The sequence below is a fragment of the Maniola jurtina genome, chromosome 11 (genome assembly GCF_905333055.1).
Source record: "Maniola jurtina chromosome 11, ilManJurt1.1, whole genome shotgun sequence".
Lineage (NCBI taxonomy): Eukaryota > Metazoa > Arthropoda > Insecta > Lepidoptera > Nymphalidae > Maniola > Maniola jurtina.
Window position 1 is genome coordinate 421,066 of NC_060039.1, and position 27,626 is coordinate 448,691.

The 27,626-nt window shown below is 39.2% G+C and overlaps 2 protein-coding genes and 1 long non-coding RNA gene across 5 annotated transcripts; 1 reads left to right on the forward strand and 2 right to left on the reverse strand.

Moving 5' to 3' along the window:
- Positions 1–23: 23 nt before the first annotated feature.
- On the reverse strand, positions 24–4,625 carry LOC123869876 (protein lethal(2)denticleless). Its single transcript, XM_045912952.1, has 4 exons — positions 4,482–4,625; positions 4,195–4,391; positions 3,136–3,247; positions 24–2,129 (listed from the first exon to the last, which is right to left on the reverse strand). The coding sequence occupies exons 1-4, from the start codon at positions 4,522–4,524 to the stop codon at positions 433–435; spliced, it is 2,049 nt and encodes a 682-aa protein (XP_045768908.1). The 5' UTR covers positions 4,525–4,625; the 3' UTR covers positions 24–432.
- Positions 4,626–5,509: 884 nt separating this feature from the next.
- LOC123869877 lies at positions 5,510–8,833 on the forward strand. Of its 2 annotated transcripts, XM_045912954.1 has the most exons (3): positions 5,510–5,836; positions 6,509–7,277; positions 7,716–8,833. In XM_045912954.1, the coding sequence occupies exons 2-3, from the start codon at positions 6,513–6,515 to the stop codon at positions 8,334–8,336; spliced, it is 1,386 nt and encodes a 461-aa protein (XP_045768910.1). In that variant the 5' UTR covers positions 5,510–5,836; positions 6,509–6,512; the 3' UTR covers positions 8,337–8,833. The 2 variants fall into 2 exon arrangements, with proteins under 2 accessions (XP_045768910.1, XP_045768909.1); XM_045912953.1 differs by having other exon boundaries at positions 6,509–8,833.
- A 2,459-nt stretch (positions 8,834–11,292) lies between these two features.
- LOC123869882 lies at positions 11,293–26,567 on the reverse strand. Of its 2 annotated transcripts, none has more exons than XR_006796975.1 (3): positions 26,555–26,567; positions 23,378–23,384; positions 11,293–11,378 (listed from the first exon to the last, which is right to left on the reverse strand). It is a non-coding gene; the product is annotated as an uncharacterized LOC123869882 (long non-coding RNA). The 2 variants fall into 2 exon arrangements; XR_006796973.1 differs by lacking the exon at positions 23,378–23,384 and adding an exon at positions 24,595–24,600 and having other exon boundaries at positions 11,293–11,381.
- Between the last annotated feature and the right edge of the window lie 1,059 nt (positions 26,568–27,626).

Here is a 27,626-nt window from a genome sequence, read left to right on the forward strand (position 1 = left end):
ATCCTCTGCAAGTACTCACATAAAATTAATTATCATCAGCTTATTACTGTCTAAAATACGAAACAGAAATAAAAATTAAAGGTTTGTACAGTCAGGTATTTGTTGACAATTTAGAAAACAGCAGAAAATTAAGGGTTTCATAACAAAACTGCGCTTTGCGGCCCTCTCATCGATTTACTAAGAGATCGTGGAATAGGAACACAACACGCAAAACTTATAAAAATAATAATTGAGGGCCAAAAGAGTTAATTTGATTTCTATATTAGAAATCGAACTCCAGATCTTAGTCTAGGTCAGTATAGATAAAACATTAATGATTTCATTATAATAATAATCGCGATCGCTTACTGGATCAAAAACTAATATGGCTTTATGGCCATAAAATAAAAAAGATTTCACTTACCTATCTAAAAAAACAGTACAATTTCAGAGTTAAATTACGCCATTTTTCTTTTCAACAACACTAAAGTATTTCAGTAAAGTCAAAGATTTCTTAACAGACTTCGGAGTTTTCTCTGCGAGCGAATTTCTTCTGGTGGGCATATTTTCTTTAGGACTGAGTGGTGCAACTTGAATAACTTTTTCAACGGTTTCAACAGGTTTTCCTTTTTTCTCGCGAACCATTAATGTTAACCAATCTGTAGTTTCCTGTTTTATCTTTACGGGCGACATCAGTCTCAAATGTGGCGCTTCGCCGTCCAAAACGAAGTTGGGTAAATTTTTAGTCGGCGTAGTAAAACTTACGAGTCTTACTTTAGTCGGGGACACTTTGACGGGAGTCCGGTGGGGTATCGTACTCGAGGATATGGCTTTTGGACTTTTGGCGGAGAGAATTTTGCATGTTTTCTTTTCGTAACTTTTTGTCGGCGACATGAACGATGTTCCCGCTTTGGGGGTGTAATATGTCCATTCTGGGGTTTTGGGACTGGAGTCTGGGTCTAAACGTTTCGTTTTGCAAGGTGTGGAGCAATCTGGAGAAATTTCTGTGGAATGTCTCTGTCGTTTTATGCCAGCCGGCAAAAGGGGCTCTTCAGGAATGCAAGGCAGGTCTAGTTTGAATCGTTTAGTCAAGGTAGCGGGTACTTCGTCGGCGTCTTTCGACGCGGCCATCAGGTCTGCGAGGCACCGTTTAGTTTTCCTCGTGCTGCTCTCTTTAGAGCGAGCGCGTTTGGCGCTGTACGAACTGGGGGTTGATATGTTGCGTTTTAGCGACTTGGGCGTCTTGTCCAGTCCGCCCCACTGCGGGAGGCTGGTGAGCTCCGCGCGCGGCACAGTTTCCGCTCTCCCCTGCAACTCCACATCTATTTCAGGGAACTCCCTGCCTATTCTCCATATTTTGTGTTTGGCGTCGTCGCTACAAGTCACTATCTTCATGTCCCCTTTCTGGCACCACGCGGCACAAGTGACCTCCGCCCGATGTCCCGTTAACTTTACTACCGGGTGGGAGTATTTGACATTCCATATATATGCGTTTTTATCACTGCTTCCACTAACTAAATACATACTATCGGGGCTTAAACTGGTTTTTATGTAGAAGGTATTGTTCTCGTGGCCGATGTAGCGCTGTTCCGGCAGGCAGTTGTAGGTGGAGATGTTGAAGCAGTATATGACGTTGTCCATGCAGCTGGCGTACAGGCGAACCCTCGCGTCGTCTATTATTAAATTCGTGTAGCCGTTTTTAGTGGAACTGCCGCAGTATGGGATGGAATGTTTGGGGAGAGGTTCTTTCTTGTAAATGTTGTAGTTCTTTCTCAAATCCCAGACTTTGATGTTGCCGTCGCCGTCGCCGCAAGAGATCAGGGTTACATCGTTTTGGAACACGAGTCCCGTGATGCTGATAGCTCTTTGGTTGTCGAGGCGTGGTCTCTTGCCGTGCGAGCCCGGCGTCTTGGGAGTGAAACTGGCGTGACAGTTCATTAAACCGTTGTCAGGTTTGAGGAAGACGGCCGATGGGCCGCTAGTTCTTATGTCCCAAAGCAATATGTGGCCGTCTCTAGCACCTGTCGCAAACACGGACGGCTCCGCGGGGCGGAATGCTGCAGTTTTGACGGATCTAGTGTGGTGAGCGAATCTGAGGACTTGTTTCGGCGATGACCCCGACACGTCCCAGAGGTAAGCTGTGTGATCACCTAGAGATGAAAACATTTTGCTTTTAACAAAAAGAATTTAATTCAATTTCTATTTCAATCTTTGGGTTTGGGTCAACGTTCTACACCAAATACCATTTCAGGTTTGTAACTCATTTCGCCTACGAGCTAGAGACCTGTGACATGATTCAGACAGACAGATAGTAGAGTAGCATTAATAGGGCTCCGTTTTTTACTTTTTGGGTACTGAACCCTAAAAACTGGCGCCACATCAAGAGCCATTACGCACACTGGTAACCGATAGAACCTACAATCAGCAAATATTTGACTTGATTGGATTTGTGATTTATATACAATTGGTCTTGTGTATAGGCACTACTACTACTACTACTACTTCTATACAAATTATAAATTCTCACAGTGGCCCTCAACTGAGTCGTAAGGCTACTAATAGACATGCATAATGGCTCTTACTTCAACAACAGAAACTTTTCCTATATCTAAGCAACACTTTCAGTAGACTGATAATAATGGATCATCCTGTTTGAACTATGCTCGTAGATGTCCTTTTACCTAAAAACTGCACTTTCACAGTCACCACAAACCATCGGATTTTTTCCTTCACTTGTGCTATAAAACCTACCTGCCTGCCTTTCATGATTCTAGGTCACTGTAAACACCTGCATCCCGAAATTCATGTTATGGCGCTTATGGCGCTCACAACGCATTGCGCGGCAATCACACAGACTACATTGCGAAGTTAATGCTGCATTATTCTATACAACCACAACGCGTTGTAGCAATGAAGAAGACACAACGCGTTCTGAGCACTACACTAGAATGAAATCAGAGGACCCCAACTCCATGCAGTCTTGTCTATTATACCCTTAGTGAATTTATAAAGCATTAAGCCTGCTCACAAAGAAGGTCCTGAATAAAGCGACCCTATGAGCCTCAATGAGCGTTTTCAGTCTTTGAGCATAACATATACATAATAAAATATCTATTCTACTATATCAGTATACTTATTTGCTGTTTAACAATGTACCTGAGGCAGTGACAAAGTTCATGTGGTGTGGCATCCAGGCCAGGTCAAACACTGCATTCATATGGCACTGGTACTCTCCCAGTGAGCCTGCACTGCTTACTGTGGACGTGTCCTGGAAACAATCATCATCTGATTTGAGACTTTTCCATATACATATTTTTAAAGATATTCTACAGAACCAGTGTTAGAATATGAGTTTGACAATTCAAAAGTACTTGTAAAGGTTTATTTGAATAAAAGTATTTCTATAAAGGTGAGCTTGATCAACGTGGTGAACTATGGCTACAACCCTTCTCAGAGAGGAGACCCATGCTCAGTAACAGGCCAGCGATGGGTTACTGAAGACGACTTGCTCCTTCATGTCTGCTACATGAAAGACTGACTGCTGAACAATATACACTACATCACCCATTGCATCATCAGTTCAAGGTCACAGGCATCTTATGTGTCATCTTAAGTGTATCAACTTTAATAAAAAAAACTAAACCCATTTGCAAAACAATAGTTTACAACTAAAGAGTTTTCAATGTATAAAATGGGTTATGAATGACTTGATATGCATGAAAAAACTTGATAGAAAGGATCTAGACTCAAAAATATTTGTAAAAGTTAAATATTTGCATTATATTCTTAAAATACTTGATATCAAGAAACAGGTCCTGTTCAATCTGGGCCACTTTCTATTCCTCAAAAAGGACCTAGAAAAAGTACAGGAAGCTCAAGCTAGCCTATGGACAGTAAGAGAGGCTTCTAACTGCCAACATGCCTCTTCGGCGGCCAGCTAAGGCTCTCAAGTTACTCCCTGAGCAACCAGAATACCCTTTTGAGATTTGAAAGAAATTGTGCATCTTGAACACAAGAGACCTGGAGTTGTGTGTGTTTCTGATGGAGCTTGAATTCATAATTTGTTGAGAACTGACGTTGGCAGATACTACTACTATGCTAATTCTATTTTGAAGAAATCACTTCTTACAGTGGGTGCTTGCACAATTTAAAGGTGTATGTTAGGTTTAGATGTAGCTTGTAATAGGTGCCCGTTTTGCAAGGGAGTATATTTACCTGAATAACCACTCGGCCATCCTCATTAGCGAGAGCAAGGATATGTTCATAGCCGGGGGCTTCGGAAAATCGACAAGCGAATATCGGCGGGTCCAGATCAAAGATACCCGGCAGCGGATCGCCCCCCAACCCGTAGAATGACTCCTCGCTGTGTACCACAAGCCTCTTCAAGACATTGTCGTAGTTGAAACGGGAATCTAGAAAATACCGCGCGAAAGTTGACTGTTGAATATGTTGAGATTAACGCAAAAGTGATTGATAACAACTGATAAATCACATGTACTTACATATTCCGAGCTGACGATCGATAATATTTTGTATGTCGTTCATTTTTCACGACAAATAAAAATCATTACAAATTATAGCAAAACAACAATAACCAATTTTACCCGCAATTTTCGTGAATTCGTGAACCTTCTCGAGAATTTTATTTGACATTGACAAGTGACAACTGATACTTTTTTTTCTTTTTCTCTCGTCTGGCTTTACAAAGATTAGCCAATGTCAAGTTTGTAGTTATTTACATTTTAGGGAAACTATAATATAATTAGTATGGACTTCGCCTGTACCAGCGCTCGCCGACATACGCGCGGCACCCCCCTAGAGCGCTTCCCAGTTAGTTCCAGCATGGTTCCAACTTCCAGCACCACAAAAACCGGTCACTTTTAACAAAAAAAAAACACTCCAAAAAGACACAACACGCGCGCCAGCAAACGCTAACACAGACGAAGTCCCCAACTGATACTTGACAGTTGTTTTTTTTAACGGCCCTGGCTTGACAGTTGAATTTGTCATAATATCCACAGAATAGATACCTAAGATGCGCAGAAGGAGCACGGAATATGCAGTACAGTCATCACGTATAACATTGTAAGCGTGTAATAGTGAGTCAACGGCTCAATAAATAATAATTAATCATTCAGTCCGCTCCTCAACCGTTGAGCTATCGAGGCTCTTGAAAATAAAAAACCTGAATCCGCGGGCATCATCTAGTTTGAATATTACCGTTGAAAAAGCCCAAAAAAACTCACAACCCTTAATATACTAATAATATAGGTACATTAATAAAACACCAAACGTTTTTATTTATTTTGTTGAATGCAAAGATGAAGAACGCTTTTGCTTAATTCGAAAAAGTTTTTACAGATACCTAATTGATTTTTTTTTAACTTTTTGTCATCTTTTTATGCCATTATTTCCATTGAGCTGCTTACTTGTTAACAATGTTACCCTCGACTACTGTAATCTACAGTCAGCGTCTGCTGTCTATTATTAATATTATCTAATGAATAATGTCTGTGGTGTGGAACTGGACTAGAACTAAAAAAAAAAAAGCTTTGCTGTGGTTGTGTGCCGTAATGTTTCTTTTTATATTTTATTTCGTCTCAAATAAATAAGCCCTTTTGAGATAGGTACGCTTTGATTTCACAAATTTCGCGTGTTGTTTCATCGTGAACGTTAAATGTGACTCCTTAAAAAATCCTTTACCTGTGTTGACACTAGTGCCTCGTCGTCGGGTACCATTCTCAGTTGACCAGTTTTGCGAAAACTACGTCGAATTTCATTATATTAGTAAAATTGGTGTGTCTGTTCGTATTAGGAAATTGTAAAAACAAGTTTTGCCACAGTCGGAATTGTAAAAGTAAGTAAATTGATCAACTTTTTCCTTCGTATCCCGTTCATGTGAAGACGGCGTCATACTGACAGGTTTTGAGGTGTACAGCTGCAATAGCGTAGTTTATTGAGTCAATCGAATCATTCCCTATTGTAAGTAAAGCTTTTGAAACTATTCGTCTTATCCCTTGGCGTAGTTCGCGAGAAAATCTAGTCAAACTGTAACTTGAGTTAGACTCAACCGATTTTGAGCAAACTGAGTTTAGTATATATGCTCATTATTGATATTATATGTATTGATCTACATGCAAGTACCAATTGGTTGAGTAATTTGTTGTACAAAAAATGCTTTGCAGTTCGATTTTTGTATAAATGTACATCAAAATTATTGTTTTAACTAGCTGATGCCCGCGACTTCGTCCGTGTGGATTTAGGTTTTAAAAATCCCATGGGAATTGATTTTCTGGAATAAAAGTAGCCTATGTCAATCTACACAAATTCAACTATACAAACATAATATGAAGGACAAATCAATAAACAAATATACTTTTGCACTAATAATATGGGTAGTGATATGCTAAACAACCTGCATCTTATCTTCATGATGGCATGCAATCTGAAGTTTCTCTGACAGCTAAACTTCAATTTAAAAAGTGTTTCAGTAGGTGATGATGATGCTCAGAGCCTGTTGAATGTGCAGGTGCATGGAATGTGATGATGATGGGAGCGAGCAGGCCCGAGCCGCGCGCGGGCGCGGGATCAAGCGGCATTGCGGAGCTGGTGCTCCGGGCATTGTGCGGCTGGCGTTCACCGCTGCAGTGCCTGGCGCGGCTCGTGCGCGCGCGTCTCCCGCCCCGCCCGCGCCCCGCCCTCCGCACCAGGACCCTCCCTTTATGAGCAACATGGACGAGATATCCTACTGGATCTACACCAAGCGAGCCCCCTGCCTCTTCAACTATGACAATATCCTTAAAAAACAATCTGAGCAGCCGCAGTGCTCCACAGCCAAACCCCCCAGTGTTAAAAGCGAAGATCGGGAGCCGTCCCCGAAAAAGAAAAAGTTGTTAGATGAAGATTCTGTGTCAACAGAGAAGCAGCAGAATGTCTATTTTAAAACTCCACAGATTCAAAAACCTGCCCTCAACAGTTGCAAGTCTGACAGAGCGGACTCCGATATTGAATTCAATATTAATTCATCATCAGGGCGGAAGAAATCCAAAAACATGAAGTTGCAAAAGACTTGTCTCACAAGGGAAAAGTCTAAAAAGAATAAAGTTTGCACTTCAACACCAAAAGTTGTGCAGTTAAGGAGAAGCTTGCGAACTGCTCAACAGAAATGGAATAATAGTAACCTCAATAGTTCCTTTGAAATATTCAACGCTAGCATTGTTAATGGTAAACAGGATGTTGTGGAGGAAGAGGATAAACAATCAAACAAAGTGGCCACAAACAACCAGAGCAAGAGCAAGGTAATGTCACCTAGGAAAGGAACAAATGACATTGTACTGAATGGTCAGTTTGAGGACTTGAGTGATGTTTCTGGTTTCACAGCCAACTATATCCGTTCCACCAAAGTACACTCATCAAAGAGGCCACAAAAGTTGAGGAATCAAAACACTAGGGCCCTGACGAAGCACTCAAAACAAAAAGTGCAGTGCGATAAAATAATGATGTGTGTAAATAAGTCTGTCAACACGGGGTTTCCAGACACTGCTGCATTGAGTTGCAGCACCGATTCTTCTGAAAATGCCATAAAATTAGTAACAGTGAAAAGTCAGGAACAGTCCACTAGGGTGAACAAGAGCACTTCCTTACTAAAATTCATGGAGACAAAGTTAGAAGGCAATAATAACACTAGTAAAAGTAATAAACGAGAAAGTAAGAATAATTTGAATATTTCTTTCCAGTCCCGAAGCAGCGGTGCATCCAGGTATCCCAGACGGCACAGAAACAACACAGAAACTCATGAACCAAACTGTTCAACTAACATCGCTCTCTCCAAACCCATTGCCACCGGTAGGAGGTATAACATGCGTAAAGGGACTCTTAACGTAAATCGGAAGGAAAATTCAGAAGAAAAAGTAGTTTCCAAGACTAGAAGTGGAAGAAGAAGAGGTTTGAAATTAGATGTTGAGGAAACCAACCCTTCAGTGCTGCAGTTGGATAGTTCCATGGAGCAGGTCACTTCTAGTCCAGGGGTGAACGTAGCCTGTCCCAACACTAAGAGCACGGGGAAGGACAATACGTCATCCAGATGTCTTCGCAGCCGGACAGTGAATAGGGATAAAGTAGGACAATTTTACAAGGAATCGTCTAGTGAGGGAAGTAATAAAAAACTTTCTGGTGGCTTGCCCTGTGCCTTGGTACAATCCACACCAAAATGTGTTAGAAAAGTTAAAAAGTCAGCGGGCAGAACGGCACAGTCCTTGAGCAGGGACTCTCTAAGGGACAAGAGTGGCTTTGCTGCTTGTTTCTCCGACAGTGACAGTGACAGTGCTCCGTTGAAACAACGCAAGTTTTTCTGTTAGCGTATTGAAACATTCATAATTTTAATAGCTTTGAGCTTTATACTATAACTGAAATTTTCCTCTGGTAGACATTTTTGGCGTATGTCATATTCTCTTGTATAAAATATTGGACCCATTGGAGGCAGTTAGGTTTTGAGGCCTATATTCCAGATAATTAGACTCCACCATATTGTTGTATGGTCATTTCAACATGGAAGGTAGGAAACAAGATGGCACACCTTGGAAAATATGATATTTTGAATATGTTTTACTATTTTTGTTTAATTTTTTTAATATGATCTTAATAAACCCTGAGGGCGAACTGCAATCCATCGTTTCTGCTCTGTACTTGAACCAATCAGAGCCTGGTGCTACAATGAGCAACTTTAGGGTGTGTTGCTTAAAAGCTCATAGATGGCTTATTATTTAGCATTTTTAGAAACCTGAAACACTGAAAAATGTCACTTGTTGTTTTTATAAGCTCACCTAGGTTTTGATAATAGATTTATTTATTACTACTCTACCTGATACCTGCGACTTCGTTTGCATGGATTTAGGTTTTTAAAATCCAGTAGGAACTTTTAAGTATCATCCTTTATTTATTTCCTTGGAATAGCATGAACAGCGCCATCTATGTGGTTTTTAAGGAACACACTCTGGAAAGTGCCTCATTGTTAGAAACGTGTCTTCACGCGGCGTAGATAAAGTTAATTTTCATACTTTTATATCTTGTCATACTTTGTAAAGTTTATGTGTGCTATCTTATCCCTTACCTACTGTATTGTCTCTCAATGCGACAAGAGTGGTGGTTTACACGTAATATTATATTATATGGTTTACAATTTACATAGGCACAACAATATTGGAAGATGGATGTTTGCTATATTGGCAAGTGTATTTTAAAGAGCCTCATACTCATTGACCCAAAGTGCCAATGCCGGCAGGCTTACCAACTTTTGCCAATGCTGGCAGGCTTACCAACTTTTGTTGGTTTTGATACAAACGTCAAGCAATTTTGGCACAATTTGCAAGCAGTGTTTGTACATTTGCCAGCAGTCCCTTCACATTGGGTCATTGTGTATAGATGATCACACAAGATCGGACTATCCCATATAAATGATAGTGTTTATTAATCAGAGACACTTAATGTGATATTGATGTATTTATAACAAAGCTTGCTTTGAAACAAAATATTTGTATAGGGAAGGAAAAAGGAAAGTGCTGTATAGAATATAGATATGATCCACTTATAATTACAAAAATGTGTTATTAGTAGCTACAATGTTAACTTATTGGATTTAGGTGATAAAAATGAATGTTTATGGTACAAGACCTGCAGTGTGCATTGTTGATACTGGCGTCGATCAGTCAGTCTTTCTCTAAACCAAATTTAGAGTATCTGCATCTTTTTGAGTACTTTGTTAAATGGGTATTTTAAAATTTTAAGAGGTTTGTCAGTAAAATTTTTAATAATAAAAAAAATGTTTTTGGTAAAAAATACTACTGTCGAAAAATAATATATAACTGCCAAAGTTTTTAGTGACTAGCATGTCTATGGACTACGGGGATGTATTTGACCACTTTTTAGGCTGCCATACTTCAAATGGAAATACCTTATAGAATTACTTCCCGTTAAGCTATAATCATGGGCAGGTACCAATGTCTTACAGCACAAATAAAGGAAAAAATCCGAAAACCTTTAATTAGTAGTTACATCAAGAAAAATCAAAATGTGTTCACGAACAAATAATTAGCTTACTAAATCAGGTCATAGATGGCGCTGTCTGTAATAAACTTATTGTGCGAGTCCGACTCATGATTGACCAGCTTTTTTTTTTAATTTAATGCATTTTTGGGTAAACCAAAAGTTGTCTTGACATGTAAGAGCCAACGGTGGTCTGATTTTTTTATTTGAATAACCTTAGCAGTGTCAGCTTACCCACACTGTGGATTTTGCCTATAACACGTAGGACATACTGGATGTGTGAACACGAATAAAATTTGTGAATGATTTTGTATTATAAGTGCCATTGTAAGCGACATAATGATTGCTATACACATAGTCACCATTTGATTCGTATCTTCTATTCTAGTGAGTTTGACTCATTCAGCTCGCCAATTGACAAATCGAAAGTTCGAAATCGTTCATACACATATACTACCGGCGCCCCAAACAGAATCTTTATAGAACATTTTTTTTAAATACATATCAAAAATAGCGGAACTAGCAGGATTCAAACCTGTGTCTTCTTATGCATCGCGCCCGGACACCTTGACCGCTAGACTTACGGTAAACCGGTTCCGCAATTTTTGATATGATTTATTCAAAAAAAAATTGGAAGTTTCCTTGAAGTGTAGTTAAAAACACTGTCATAAACATTATAAATTGAAAAACAAAAATCGGTAGAAATGTGACTTTGATTTTCTGTGTTGCGATATTTTACATCATTATTATTTTATATTGTATATTAGATTTTTATTTTATAGTGTATCAACATTGACAAATTGGTATGTACCAAATTGTACCCAGGGTACTTGTAGGTATATGTATAATGTGTTTGTTTGTCGAACATTTTATCTGCATAATATTATATCCGATTTATCGGCCGGCAGTGCCGCGCCGACTATGTGTATAGCAGTCCTAATTTTAAATCAATTGTATCTTTGTTTCTACAAGCACAACACTATTGTTGTGTGTTAGTTGACATTTTGATTTAGAGTAACTATATTAAACTCTGTTTATTTTGTATTAAATTTTTGTGTAATAAATACTTTCACTGTTTTTAAAGATTGTATTGAGTGTAAGAATATTCCTGCATGCTGATTCGCTAACTTAGGCTGGGGTCTATAGAGCGCACTTTGTCTTTGCTCAGACTTAAGACACTGTTAAAACTGTTGTACCACAATAAATCTGTCGTTTTAACTGAAACTTAAGTCTAAGCAAAGTCAAAGTGAGCTCAATAGATTTCAACCTCAGCGTTCAAGATGCCGCCGAGCTCATTTGATATTGCGTCGCTGCGCATGAAAACTCCGCTATGTGGAAAATCACAAGTTTTCAGGGGACTACTTTTTTTTTGGAAAAAGTTACTTTACTTTTAGATCAAAATCACATAGCTAAAAAGGTTATTTCTTAAACTAGCACATACGCTAAATGTTTCTGCGAACAAAATTACATCACAAATGAAAATTCTAAAAAAAAAATACATAGTGGATTGTGCATGCGTAGCGACGATTAACCAATCATCACGTCGCATGTAGGTTCTACACAGCTGCTTCACTGAATGTTATTAACATTCGAATCACTCCGCTGACCAGCAGACAACCGGGCGAAAAATAAAAGCGGTAATGGCTTAGTGGTTAAGATGTCAGCATCCTAGTCGGAGAGTCCGGGGCTCGATCCTAGGCACGCACCTCTAACTTTTCGGAGTTATGTGCGTTTTAAGCAATTGAATATCACTTGCTTTTCAACGGTGAAGGAAAAAACATCGTGAGGAAACCTGCGCCTGAATGCTCTCAAAGGTGTAAAGACTACCAAACCACACTGGGCCATAATGGTGGCCTAACTATGGTGGCTATGGTCTAAACTCTGTTCTCAGTAGTGGGCCGACGATGGGCTGATCACGATGATGATTCAAATTCTGTATAAAAAGATCCGTCTGGGCTGTGTTTAGTGATCGTTAAGGTTGGTGCCTGGCATCTAACCAATTCTCCAAATTTCAATGCAATTCGCAATATTTTCTACAAAATCATTCCGAAAACCTTCACGCAAGTGCCCATAACAACTGTACAAAGATTCAACATGATTGCATGAAGGAATAGCTAACGAACGAACACATTAATTTTTATTTTATATTAATATATTATATGGATAATACCATCGAACAGAGAAGATAGTAAATAAAAATTAAATTAAAAATTTAAAAAACCCCCGACACATAAACCTCTAAAAAGTAAAAAAATAATAGGTAAGTATGTATGGGCCCTTTAAGAATAGTATAAATAGTAAAGTTTTTATCCAAGCGCTCGTTGCGCCAGGGGACCGCTACCTATCGTAAACTATGAAAGTCATCTGTTGTAGAAAGAATAGTCTTTAGCGGTCCCCCGACGCAACGAACGCTTGGATAAAAACTTTACTATTTATACTACTAGCTGATACCCGCGACTTCGTTCGCGTGGATGTAGGTTTTTTTAAAATTCCCGTGGGAACTCTTTGATTTTCCGGGATAAAAAGTAGCCTATGTGCTAATCCAGGGTATAATCTATCTCCATTTTAAATTTGAGCCCAATCCGTCCAGTAGTTTTTGCGTGAAGGAGTAACAAACATACACACACACACACACACACACACACATACAAACTTTCACCTTTATAATATTAGTGTGATTCTTAAAGGGCCCATACATACTTACCTATTATTTTTTTACTTTTTAGAGGTTTATGTGTCGGGGGTTTTTTAAATTTTTAATTTAATTTTTATTTCACGCTTTTTAAACTTTTATTCATAAATTAGGTACCGTTTATTTGTGCCATTCTAAAACCCAATTTCTATAATAATATAAATCCAATAAGGCAGCTAATATCTCTTCAAAAGTAACATCAATGTTATGTTAATTATACGTTCCATGAAATATTTTTGACCGAACATCACTAAATCAAGAATTATCTGAATGACACATAGTTTAACATGACCAAAACGAAATATCTGTTTCTAACATGTCGTTGCTTTAAAAATGTACCCATTTTACGTAGTCGTATAATAGTTCGCTTTTCAAGATATACCTACGATTAAATTGAAATCGACTTTCACCCGATGAAATAAGGAATAAAGTGGCTTGTATTTCATTTTGTTTGTTATTGCATGTAAAATTTTTATTTGACATAACTTTCAAAAACCGGTTAAGTGCGAGTCTGCCTCACACATGAAGAGTTCCGTACAAGTTTTTTTTTATGTAATGACAATTCAGTTGTCGGATTTTTCTGTTTACTTGGGCCACAGAAGTAGAGTGCTTGGGCTATAAGATATTGCTACCTGCCTTTCATGATTCTACGTAAACGGGAAGTACCCAATTTATAAGTTTTGATTCTCTTGAAAGATGACACACAGACAGACAACGAAATGGTGAAGGAAAACACCGTCAGGAAACCTGCATGCTTAAGAGTTGGCCATAATGCTCCCTCAAAGGTGCGTGAGGTGTGCCAATACGTGCTTGGCCAGTGTGGTAGCTTCTCATTCTGAGAGAAGACTTGTGCTCAGTAGTGAGCCGGCGATGGGTTGATCCTGATGATGATGAATTTTTAACGTATTTTGTCAAAATAAATAAGCTGAGTTCAAGCAGATAAAATATAAAGAAGGTGCGCCTAATGCATCATCCAAACCTGCGCGACAAAGCGACTACGATGCGGGAACCTCAGCCGCGCGGAGGGTCATCGCCTCCTACGATATTTAATGGTGCCATGCACACCTACGCGACTAAAACAGTCGAGGCTACAACATCCTTTTTTTTCTACAGATACCTACTGAACCCTAAAAATAGTTTGACTATGGTTTGGGTTTGGGTTGATTGTTCGTGGCCTTTGGTTGACTGTTGGATATTATAATTGAATTGATGATTTCTCGTTTAACTGTGATTATAATATTTTATAAATTAGAAACTCCGCGCCTACGATCCAAAGTATCGGAGTTTTCCAAAACATTATTTTCAAATAAATAATTATGTATCTAAGCAACGTCCATCTTGACAGCTTGACATTTGCCAATTGACATAATATTATGAACCTCTGTTACAATAGTGAAAGATCCCAGGGCCACCAGCCGTCACGTATTTTCTGACGAACGAAATGTTGACGATTGAGTAGTGTTAGTATGTACTAAGAACGCATGCCTACAGACCTGCTAGCTTGCTTAGACGGCGAATTTTCAGGTATCAGTTAATCAAGGTACATAAAAACATTACTTTCCTCACGTGAATTCTCCAATTTTTTTAATTTTTAGCTGTTTTTTTTTAATATTAATAATTAATTGACATAAGTAAACTATAAGAGAGTGAGAGAGAAGTCAATATATCCTAATACATGTCTTACTCAGTCTCATGCGCGTAGATAATGATGCCCTCGCGCTCAAACCCACAGAGGCATTAAAATTGAATTTAGGGGATGATTGGCCCTCTGGATCGGTCTGTCTTCTTGTAAAAGGTTTTAAAATAGCTGTCTGGTGGACATATATAAAAATGGAGCATCAGAATTTACGTGCAGTTAAGTAATTACTTATTTTGGGAGCTTTAAAGCGTCTGCAAAGCAATACGGCCGACGCGGGAAGTGTCTGGGAGTATTGGCGACATATTTTTAAGGATATTGCCTAAAATATACGTAAAAATCAGTTTGGAGAATTTACGTGAGGTAAGTAATGGTTTTATGTACCTTGATTATCAGATACCTGAAAATTGGCCGTCTAAGCAAGCTAGCACGTAGGCTAGGCATGCTTTCTTAGTACTTACTAACACTACTCAATCGTACATATTTCCTGTGTCAGAAAATACGTAACCTCTGGTGGTCCTGGGATAAAAGTAATAAGAAAACCAGAAAAGAGCTGATAACTTCCAAACGGCTGAACCAATTTTTTTGGATTATAGCTAAGAACACTCTCGATCAAGCCACCTTTCAAACAAAAAAAACTAAATTAAAATCGGTCCATTCGTTTAGGCGCTACGAGGCCACAGACAGATACACAGATACACACGTCAAACTTATAACACCCCTCTTTTTGGGTCGGGGGTTAAAAAGAAGATGGAATGTTGTACTTATTTAGTGATAGCGACATCTATCGGAAATGCGTAACACGTACAGAAAAGAACAATCATGAATTGCTATCCGATACTAGATGGCGTTGATTTATTTTCTAAATTTAAAAAAATCTATTCCATAACAGATGACGCAACCATACACTTAGTAAAAATCTTTCGTTCATTTAATTTTTTAGTCCGCCGTAGTAGCCGATCGCTCGCGAGCCATCCGCGGGCTTGATCGCACTGCCGTGCGGCAATCACCGGACATGACATCCGGACTTGACTCCCAGACCAGTGGTCCAACGCCGTGCCCCGCCCGCAGTCGCAGGCGGCGTAGCCACCACTGAAGAGGGCCCTGACCAGTCACCCCGGGACCCGCAAGGGTCCGCGTGGAAGACCTCGAGATGATGACAATTACTTCAAAATCTTATTTACAAAAAAAACTCATGTTTAGATATTTAGTTTTTAAATTAGGAAAAGCCATATCAATTTCACCAAAACTGGCCCAGTCTTAAAAATATATCCAGGTATTTAGCTAAATTAAATAGAAATCAAAGCTTAGACCGAACGACTTGAACTATGTACCTTTAAGTACTACGCACTTAGTCATTCTGAGCAAGACAATGTTATACAGGCTGCAGCTCGCGTTCGGAGCAACTTTGATGAGCAATGGCGTCATCAATGTGTGCCTTTTTCGAACGAAGTTGCGGCATTATCTAGTTCTAGTGAATAAAGAAACAAGCTTCCATCGTGTTTTTACTTTCTTTTTTGTTACAAAGCTAAGATGTAACACAGATTTGTAAACAGTAACGTAGATCTCAGAGTAGAGTTTCGGATTTCAAGACAAGGGTAGGTACAATTAGCCCTCCCGTATTAGAGCGGTTACGCACTCATCCGATCCGAGTCCGTGAAAATACGGATAAGTATAAAAAATTCGGACCAAACTCTGATATTGCTTACGAACTAATACGATCTCTGATACAAATCCAAGTTAATTCAGTGGACATATAAGTAATCCATACTTCCATACTAATATTATAAATGCGAAAGTGTGTCTGTCTGTCTGTCTGTTTGTCTGTCTATCTCAGGGACGGATCTTGAATTTGTGGGGCCCTGGGCTAATACTGCTTAGGGCCCTACCTAATTACTCAACTAATTGAAGACTATTTGCCATTTTGATAAGAAACTGTTTTCTGTTTGAAACACGGGTTGATTGATCGTAGTGTTGCCAACCTTATGGTCGGATTTTTTAAAATTCTAGATAATTTTTGTTATTGACAATATTGTCTATTGGTTTCAGTTCGGTTGGGGGCCCTCTGAATTCGCGGGGCCCTGGGCTGCAGCCCAAAAAGCCTTTAAGTAGATCCGCCCCTGGTCTATCTGTCTGTCTGTCTGCTACCTTTTCACGGCCCAACAGTTTAACCGATTCTGACGAAATTTAGTATAGTAGAGTTAGCTTATATCCCGGGGATGGACACAGGCTACTTTTTATCCCGGAAAATCTAAGAGTTCTTACGGGATTCCTAAAGACCCATCCGTTTAACCGATTTGTATGAAATTTTGTACCGAGGTAGCTTGCGTCCTTGTAATTAACATAGGCAACTTTTTATCCCAGAAAATCAAAGAGTTCCCACGGGACCTCTAAAAACCAAATCCACGCGGACGAAGTCGCGGGCGTCCTCTAGTCTACGTTATATTATGTCCGATTTGAATCCGAGGCATATCCGAGCATATCAAATTTTTATGAGTAAGGTGTAAATCACACACTATCATATTCTAAATATCTATCATACTTATTATAAAGGCGAAAGTTTGTGTTTATGTTTGTTACTACTTCACGCAAAAACTACTGGACGGATTGGGCTGAATTTAGAATGGAGATAGATTATACCCTGGATTAGGCTACTTTTTATCCCGGAAAATCAAAGAGTTCCCACGGGATTTTTAAAAAACCTGCATCCACGCGAACGAAGTCACGGGCATCAGCTAGTAATTACATGTTTCAATGGAAGGTAGAGCTCGTCTATTTTGAAATGACGCGTCCCACCACCGCAATTTACACATCACTACTACACAAAATTATGTAGTGTCATTTCAAAATAGACAAGCTCTACCTACCTGAGAGTATAAAGTCTGCCAATCCGCACTTGGCTAGCGTGATGGTATAATACCAGCCTCTCATTCTGTAGAGAGATCCGTACTCAGTAGTGAGCTGGCGATGGGTTGACGATGACGATGACGATGACCTAGGTAAGTATATCAAACAAGAGTAAGAGTGTGAGTTGAGTATGTCTTATACGTAGGAGGTCTTTAAGTCGACTGTAAATTATTATTATTCGTCTCATAGTTTATTGATTTTGATTTTCATAGTAGGTACCTACAGACTACAGTCACACTGTGGAGGGAGACAATTGATAGTCCATGTAGTATAGAAGCAGGCGTTATTTTGTGGAAGTCTATGACATATTAAAAGGAAGAAAAAGCTTAATTTGCTATAATCCGCCAAACCAAAGATATCTGTATGGTGCAACATGCAGCATGCGACATGCACCGCCCGCCCTCCCACTGATAACCGCTTGTTAATTGATTTTGAGGCGATATATATCTGCTTTTCCTGTATGTTTATCAGTGGGTGGGCGGGCGGTGCATGTTGCATCATACAGATTTCTTTGGTTTGGCGGATTATAGCAAATTAAGCTTTTTGTTCCTTGTAATTAACAGTCCGTCGCCTTTGATCTCGTGATGTATGACGACCAAGACCATTCAAGATACCACACGCTCCTTCGTTCCACACTTACCGGACGATTGCTCGGTAGACGATTTCGTCGAATCTCTCTATTTAATTTCATAGTAAGTATCTTAACCTACTCTGTGGTACAATCTTACACCAGCGGCGGCGCGACTCATATAAATAATTGGCGGCTAATTTATTGTACCATAACCCCACGCCTTGTCTGTGTAAGTAGGTAACTCTATACCCTACAGTCTACCCCAATCTGTCTAGCCGCGATGTTTACAAAACTGTACTTTGTCCTATGAGTAGTGAACAAAAAGTAACAAAACAAACTGAAAAAAACCGGCCAAGTGCGAGTCGGACTCACACAGTATGGATTCCGTACCATCGTAAATGAAATAACACTTTTTAATTTTGTTTTTTAATTTTTGAATGCTGACGCTGACAGACAGACGGACGGACAGTGGAGTCTTAGTAATAGGGTCCCATTGGCTTCCTTCGGTTACGGAACCCTGAAACGTTTTGAAAAGTTTTCAGTTCTCATATCAATTTTTGTTTTTTCCGTATGCGTTTCACTCAAACCTATAGTATGTATGAGTATTGATAGATAAGGCTATTAGTTTCTAGAATATGTCTGCAAAATTTCATGGACTTTGGTTGCTTAATATTCAAATGAAATTGGAACTACGATTGTATGAAACGAGTGACGAAGAGAGCCCTGTTAAAGGGTGGTAATACTTACCTAAAAATTGAAAAAGATTACCTAGTCCTAACTGTTAGCTGTTAAAGTACAGCTGTTATAAGAAGCTATTACCGCTACACAAAGCAATATTTAAATTTTGGAAAAAAATATTTTTTCACTCAATTTTTCACGTTAAAATCAGCGATATAAATGTAAATCCTTGTCTTTGGCGTTGTTTATGGTGAAGATAGGCATTGTCAGGTCGGTGTGGTCCCAACATAAAGAACTTCAAAAGTGTCACACAAGAGTCCGTATATATCGCGTTGGTGTAGTAATAAGACACTCGTATTTGTACAACTGCACAACGTTTGATACTTGTGCTACTGCAGTTAGTAAAAAATTTTCAAAAGAAAAATAAAACCGACTTCAAAAACCAAAAACACTAAAAAGTAGAAAATAATTTTTGTTTAGCTACACATGTACCTAATGTACCTAGGTATGAAGTCGAGCGAGCATATTAAAACAAAATTAGAAATCCAAGAGTGAAGCTCGCCCGACTTCATACCTAGGTACATTACGTGTGTAGCTAAACAAAAATTATTTTGTACTTTTTAGTGTTTTTGGTTTTTGAAGTCGGTTTTATTTTTCTTTTGAAAATTTTTTATTTCACAATTTTTAGTGGCCCCACTGTACTATAATATGCTATGCCCAGTTAAAACCCTACTGTTTACTAAGCTATTACAGTGATCGCGAGCAATTTGCTCTTATCCATTGAGGAGTTCTGTTCTCCATCTCCGAAGATATTCATCAGATCTTCACCAAATTTATATGGGACCACCTGCACAGTATACCCTTTCAAACAAAAAAAATATTTCCAAATCGGTCCAGGGGTCTTTGAGTAATCGGGGAACATACATAAAAAAAAAAAATAAAAAAAAAAGATCCCGACGAATTGAGAACCTCCTCCTTTTTTGGAAGTCGGTTAAAAAGCTAAATTGATACTTGAAGTGTCACGTGTGACAGTCCACGCTTCACGGCTCACGCGGATGCTTTACATGTTTTGGAAATATTTATAGACATTGTTAGTTTAGATGTTTTAGATGCTTGACTAATGTCCCGGCCACATTAACGGCCAACAGTGCGATGTTCAATGGCGTTGCCCGTTAAATGTAGATGTAGCTAGGATCAACGTACAACGGCATTCACAATGCCGTTTGGCGTTAGACGATTTTAACCCCAATTCAATTGGACGTTAACCGTTCAAGTGTGGCCACTTAGCTGATTATCGCGATAATTATGGCGTTGTTGGGCATTGTCATAATCTGAATGTAGCCGCAACTGTAGATACTTATTTTCAATTTCCATGGCTGGGATTATCATCAAGACGTTTCATCTTCGAAGTTAGGTGGTCATCATGCGAAAAGCTTTGTCTAAAGCAGCTTCTAAGGTCTTCAGGTTCTAATTCAGGGTAGGCATTAGTATTTAGTACCTACAGTTAGGGTGCTTATTCAAATTAGCCGCAAAGTGCCCTAACAGGTACATTAGGTACCTTTACCTACTTATTGAATGGCTTGGCATAAAGAAAAATCAGCAGCATTGATTTTTCAACAATAATTTTAAAACTAAATAACATAAGCATGTCGCTGACGCTTGAAGTTTTGATCCAATCCAAAATCTTCCAACACACCTTAAGAAGTTTTTACGTCAAAAATATACAGCTTCTTTAAAGTTTTCATATACGCTGAACTTAAATAAACATAAAGTAAGTACCTCAAAAGCCTACCCCTTTAAGAAAACCCCGCCTCGAAGCAACACAAAAGAGCATGCATTCCTCCCTCGCATTCCTAATTCACGGTCCCTCCACGACAACACAAAACAACACCACACAAACAAAACTCCGCCGAAAACAGACAATTAGTGTTGCCCAAATAATGGCCATAATAGTGCGTGTATCAGGTGACCTATAGTGTGGTGTCAGCGATATAAATGATTCACTAGATGGGGCGCTTCGTAGTAACACGTTCCAAGTTCCAACGAATGTGGTATCCGCACTGCTGTCAATCGTAAATCGTAATCCGCTTTAGACGCGGTCCGTTTGTAAAAATTAAACTTGCGCGATAACTAAGCATATTTTTTTTATTCACACCACATACTAGGTAGCTTTAGTACCTAGGTAGATATAGCAGAGTAAACTAGAGTGAGTGAGCTCTCGGGTTAATCCTGAATCGAGCCATCGCCGGTGTCAGGAGCGCTGACACCAGGGACAAATCTTGAATTTGTGGGGCCCTGGGCTAATACTGCTTAGGGACCCTATCTAATTACTCAACTAATTGAAGACTATTTGCCATTTTGACAAGAAACTGTTTTCTGTTTGAAACACGGGTTGATTGATCGTAGTGTTGCCAACCTTATGGTCGGATTTTTTAAAATTCTAGATAATTTTTGTTATTGACAATATTGTCTATTGGTTTCAGTTCGGTTGGGGGCCCTCTGAATTCGCGGGGCCCTGGGCTGCAGCCCAAAAAGCCTTTAAGTAGATCCGCCCCTGGCTGACACCGATGTTCATTGGAACATGTTGTTGCTATGAAGCGCCCCATCTAGTGGATAATTTATATCGCTGACACTACACTATAGGTCACCTGATACACGCACTATTATGTTCATTATTTGGGCAACAGTAACTGTCTGTTTTCGGCGGAGTTTTGTTTGTGTGGTGTTGTTTTGTGTTGTCGTGGAGGGTCGTTGAATTAGGAATGCTAGAGAGGAATGCATGCTATTTTGTGTTGCTTCGAAGCGCGGTTCCGTTGGAACATGAAACGCCCTATCTAGTGGGGCGTTTATATCGCTGGCGTGGATCAGGTGACCGTATAGTGCAAGAGCATAGCGTAGGAGGTGGGAAGTGGAGGTGCACGACACTGGATACTGCGGGCGGCGCACAAAGAGTGAACACATTCAGTTTTTGTCAAAAGGACGCCGCCGCTGTCTGCTTGTGGAGGAAACGTTTTGACAGCTCCAGTAGGTACTCTGGGGAATTGTATGAGTACCAATTATTTTATTTATGTACCTGCCTAATAGTGGGGTAGGTACCTACTAATTTGAAATTCCACATTTTCAAGAATGAAAATTTCCCTATAAATACTTATTTTCTTCTCCTACTATATTATTCGATTTTTTTTCTCCAGCCCGCTGGATTGATGACCTGAAGAAGGCGGAGAACCGTGTTTGGTGGCGCGCTCTTGGAAAGGCCTATGTCCAGCACTGGACGCTTACAGGCTGATGGAATGGAAGGAAAACATTTTATAACGAAACCACCTTTAATGAAAGAAGAGATAAATCAATTTTTTTGCAATGATTCTTCATTTGTCGTAAAAGTGAGGTCCAAAACAAAACAAAAGGAAAAGGTCAATTTGTCCTTGCGTACAAACAAAGATACCACAGTTAGGTCTTTCGGAACAAAACCGTCCCAAAACGTAAATCTTTTCTGACAACAGCTAAATTAGCATGTTCGAAATGTGACAGAGTATTTTCTGACTATCATAAACTTAAAAAATGCCCAGTTATGTTTAAAAATAAACAGCGGGGCGGCGTGACAACTAAATTAGCTCAGCACCTCTGCACGGGACTCCTTAGGGTTACCCAAAGGGGTTACCATAGCGGTTATAATTGGCTACCATGAATAGCGCAATCACAATAATGATAACAAGTATCCAGCTAAGGGCGCTTCCTGTGAGGCTCGGACCACGGCTTAAGAGTAACGTTTGGACGAATGGGTTGGTTGAACATCCCGTGGTCCCCAGATCATGGCGTGAATATAGGTGACGTTAGAAATCGGGGATTTGGTTGGTAAGTATTCGCCGGCGAAGACGCTGTGAGAGATTGATGTGTATAAAATAGTTTGCATTGTCGGTCATGATTAGATTGTCGGAGTTGTTGAGGACGTGCTTAGGGCGTCTTAAAAAAAACTCAAAACTCAAAATCATTTATTCAAAATCGATACAAATGTACACCTTTTGATGGTCGCTATTGTTAGATTTGTAAGATTTATAATTAATTACGTAGACTTGAAACTAAAGCTACGAGGGTTCCAAACGCGCCCAAGTCTGAGAAGAGCCCACAACAAACTCAGCCGGGTATTCTTTTGTCGTGGGGGTCAAAGTAAAGCTAAAGAATCCGGCAAATCTTAAAGTTTGCAACAAATCTCCATAAATCTAGATGTTTGCTAACCCTAACCACATGGCGACTTATTTATTTGCAATGCAATCAGCAAGGTTTGCACGCATTTTATACACTTACGGAATGTATCCTACATGTTAAATTAATCAAAATGGACTTTACTCGTTATAGAATAAGTCATAAAGTTACTCAGAACCTTTCCTTTGATACGGATTACCATCAAATGAAATGATACCTTATTGTTGCAAAATTAAGAGTGTAACTCGTTTGTAAAGAGCCTGGATGAGGAAGGGAAGAGGTATCTTCAAATAAATTGTCTCCGATATATCCCCGCGCGTATTTTACTAAGCATTTACACCTTTATAGGCTCAACGCATACTAAACAGCGAGCCTAGTTACATTGGTAGATTGCTTTTATATTATAATCATGGTTATGCTTTTATGACTCTACTTTTTATAGTTTTCTATGATATTGGTCTACTTACCTACCTTTAGAATTTCTGTACCTATTGCATAGGTAGTCAGAAAAATGTATCTATACCTACTTATTTAGTTTTTGTAAGTGTGGATGTTTTGTACCTATACCTACTTATAGTATAATCATAAAAAATATATACTAACAAGTGTAAATTAAAAATTTATAACACCCCCGACAAGTGAAGGTTACAGTAACTAGAAAAGACCGAAAGACCTGATAACTTTCAAACGGCTGAACTGATTTTCTTGGACTACTCCGCGCCTACGATCTAAAGTATCTGAGTTTTCCAAAACATAATTTTCAAATAAATAATTATGTATTTAGGCAACGTCCATTTTGACAGCTTGACAATTGTCAAATGACATAATAAGAACCTAACGGTTATCTAACCTCCTTTTCTACAAGAAAACTAGAAAAGAGCTGATAACTCTTAAACGGCTGAACCATTTTTTTTGGATTATAGCTAAGAACACTCTCGATCAAGCCACCTTTCAAACAAAAAAAAGTAAATTAAAATCGGTTCACTCGTTTAGGCGCTACGATGCCACAGACAGATACACAGATACACAGATACACAGATACACAGACACACAGATACACACGTCAAACTTATAACACCCCTCTTTTTGGGTCGGGGGTTAAAAATTAACAAAATTAAGAAACAATACCTAGCAATCAATCTGAGTAGGTAATTGTTTTCCAAGCGTTGTCCCAAACGTATCATCTACTAATAATATCTAATTGGTCGTCATGATCATCATCTACAATTCGTTGCTGGCTCACTATTGAGCACGTACCTCACGACATTTTTCTTCTGCATTAAAAAGCAAGTAAGTCCTACTTATTTAAAACGCGCGTAGCTTCGAACCAGTGGTAAATTATTTTGACGATTCAAAAGCACTTGTAAAAGTTTATTTGGATAAAAATTTATTCTATTCTATTGTAAAAAGTTAGAGGTGCCCGGATCTCGACTCTCAAAATAGGTCGACTTCACTGTCGCCGCACTGTCACCACTATAGTTATTATTCTTAGCTAGTATCAAATCTGAGACATCGCCAATACAGTGTTGTCATGGCCTCAGTGTACGCCGCCCTTAAAATCCTTAAGCGGCGTATCAAAAAGGATTACTCTCGCGCTATAAATATGGACGCCGAGATTATAATAATTTGAATAATAACATTAAAATAATAATAATGCGCCTCTGAGCCGCGCCGCCGCCGCCACGCCGCGCCGCCACGCCGCGCCGCCGCGCGATGGAGATGTCAACTCCTAATAGATTTATCTGCATCCATACATCAAAATTATTGTGCGTTATAGTGTTGTTTAAGTCTTTAGTGGGATCTCCGATGATTATCGCTTCATTAGTCACCGGGACGGCGATTTTTATCCATCGACACAAAGGGAATCGATATAATAGACTACGGCTTTACAATTAACTGTGAAGCTTTAATAAATTGGAAACATTTTGTTATTTGCCTAGACATAATGGCTGATATCAGGTAGGTATACGTATGTAGCAAGATATTAAGTATAGGTGCCTAGAAATAGACAATTTTTCACTTGAATAAAGGAAAATGGCTCGTGAATAAATTATTCAAGATCTTTTCTTCCTGTCGCAGGCTACGTGGGGTCGGCGAACATGGCTTCTCCTCCCACTCACTTCTGTCATCTGTCAATGCATTATCCCCCCCTTTATGTACGGATATCCTCTTTCACGGTCTTCCTCTCCTCTATTTTCAAAACAAACTTTTCAAAATGGCGTCTTTAAATTACAGGCTGAAAATTTGTTAAAATTATAAAATTTATGTAAGTAGACCGTACGTACGTCTTTAAAAAGATTAATAATTTAAAAAACTTGGGTAATTTCTGACAAATTACAGATAAGTAGATAGATTTATTTCGGAAGTTTCGGGCATAGGGCATACTTACCTATACCTATCTAACTCTGTACCCAATAATCAAGATTTGTTTCGAAGAATTCTAAAATACAGAAAACATAGGTACACTGTTTCGAAAGAAGAAAATGTTGAATTAAAAGACTAACCCAGTAGGTACATATTATTACCATACATGCAGTGCCATATACACAACACACGCGTGTGACAGGAAGACAGATTGCCACGCTCTATCAGCGCATCTCACAACAGGCTTGAATTCCTCCCATTTGTCCCGTCACTGTCCCCCATTGTGTCCCGTAAGACTGCCTCGAGGCGTGTAATGCCCCCCATAAAACAATAAACCACCCACCGAACCCGCTCAGCGAGCAACGAACGCACCCATTGTCCTCTAACTTCCTATTTATTTCTGAACGCATCCAAACTGCAGGCCTACTCGAGGCCTACCTAACTAGATATGGACCATTTCACAGGTACTTAGCATATGAAAAATCACGTAAAAAGCCTTTTCATAACAGTAACACTTGATAGACAAATGACAAAGATTGAAAATTATTATATTTACCACTCTATTTATCGACTTGAGCTAAAGAGCGCGTGAGCGAGAATACTCACATCTCTGCGTGTTAGAAAGGGAAAACTATCGTAGTTCAATTATTATTATTAATGCAACAAACAATCGGTTTGATGTGTTTCACGAAAAGCGAAATTTCACATTTGGAATCATGGTTTAGAAAATTCACTTTTCGTAAAAAGGAATCTGCAAAATATCAGCGCTATTAGCCTTAATCTTAATTTAAGTAAGTAATTATTCTTAGTTAATAAATATAGCAAGTGCGAAAATTGAAAAATCACTGTCCATAAATAATCCGTAACTGTCCCTAAGTAATTGCTCCAAATGAAAATGATTAAAAAAAAATTAGCAATCATACCTACCCATCCCTACTACAACAAAACAAAAGCGCGCCAATTTCGACATTTCTACGTCACTGAATACAAAAAAACCATTTTTTATTTTATAATGGCTTTATTAAAGTCTATTAATGCAATATTTATTGTCCTTGTTTGTTTATGTGCATAATTGATTGGACGTATTGACATGTTGATTTATTTAGCTGCTACGGCCTGAGATCACCGGCCGTATACGGCGCAATTTATTTAGCTTATTTAATTGCAAAATGGACGAATGTCACCGTGACAGCTGACAATCAGCCGACAATAATGATGTCCCCGTTTTATACAATTATCATCGTTTTAATCGTAAGTTAGCTGTATAGCGGTTAACTTCCTATGAGTATTCCATAGCCCATAGCAGGGCAAATGGCTTCTAACAGAAGAAAGAAGTACGTCCTACTCGTAGCACTCCTAGGCTTCAGGCAGCGTGGTTATAGTGTGAGATCTTGTGAGATATAGTGGTCGAGTTGGTTAGAATCTAAAAGCCCTTTCATATGATACCCCACTCGGTAAAGTTATCTTATTTTGAAAATTGAAACACATTTAATTTTTTTTTTAATGATGTAACCACAAATTCGCGGTTTTCAGATTTATTCCTGTGCTTGTACTATAAGACCTACCTACCTACCAAATTTCATGATTCTAGGTCAACGGGAAGTACCCAAGAGGTTTCTTGACAGACACGACGGACAGACAGACAACAAAGTGATCCTATAACGGTTCCGTTTTTCCTTCTGAGGTACGGAACCCTAAAAGTATACCATCGTACACTTTTTGACTGGCAATTGTTGGATTATAAAAGAATAATGATTAATTAGTTACGTTAACTTAAAACTAAGGGCCTTTTCAGTGCGACGCGGATGGCCTGCGCGGGCGTAATGTATGAAACCTCAACAGCGCGTTCAGAGCGACGCGGAGCTGTCCGCGTCGCGGAGTTGTTGAGGTTTCATACATTTTGCCGTCCGTCGCGGACGTCCGCGTGGGTCGTCCGCGTCGCACTGAAAAGGCCCTAAAGCTGCGAGGGTTCCAAACGCGTCTGTGAGAAGACCCAATACAAACTCAGCTAATGTTTACAGTCAAAGCAATGAGCAATGAGCCGATTTCCTTGAATCGTTGTAAACGTGTGACATTGTGTAGGCGGCGCGGCGCTGGGCATGTTTTGTCGCGTGTACATTGTCTTAGGTCGTATTTTGAGATTTTTTCGAAGGATTTTTGGAAAAGCTCCGTGTTTAAGTAGTTGCGACGTCCGGAGCCTGCAGGAGTCATCCATCACCTCGCTGGGAGCTACCGCGCGGTCGGGCGACCTTGGAATGCGTTCCGTTATTCATTTCATAAATAGCAGTATCCACAGGGTGTTTGATAAATCATATTATAAATTATATTATGGCAAACGGGATACTTACTCCAGAGAAAAAAGGAACCCTTATAGGAACACTGTCTGTCTGTCTGTCTGTCAATACCCGTCAAGGAAATCAAAACCTATAGGATGTTTCCCGTTTACCTAAAATCATGAAAATTGGCAGGTATATAAGCATACCAGAAGTGAACCTCAATAAAAATATAAGAAAGAATAAATATAACCCTTATTTGCATGATTAAGGCTTGATACTCAA

Excerpts from the sequence above, each read along its gene's own strand:
- LOC123869877 (XM_045912953.1), top strand. The coding sequence starts at position 6,513 with ATGGAATGTGATGATGATGGGAGCGAGCAGGCCCGAGCCGCGCGCGGG.
- LOC123869876 (XM_045912952.1), bottom strand. The coding sequence starts at position 4,524 with ATGAACGACATACAAAATATTATCGATCGTCAGCTCGGAATAT. Across the intron at positions 3,248-4,194 it reads ATGGCCGAGTGGTTATTCAG|GACACGTCCACAGTAAGCAG; the intron begins GTAAATATACTC and ends GATTGTTTCCAG. Across the intron at positions 2,130-3,135 it reads GAACTTTGTCACTGCCTCAG|GTGATCACACAGCTTACCTC; the intron begins GTACATTGTTAA and ends TTTCATCTCTAG.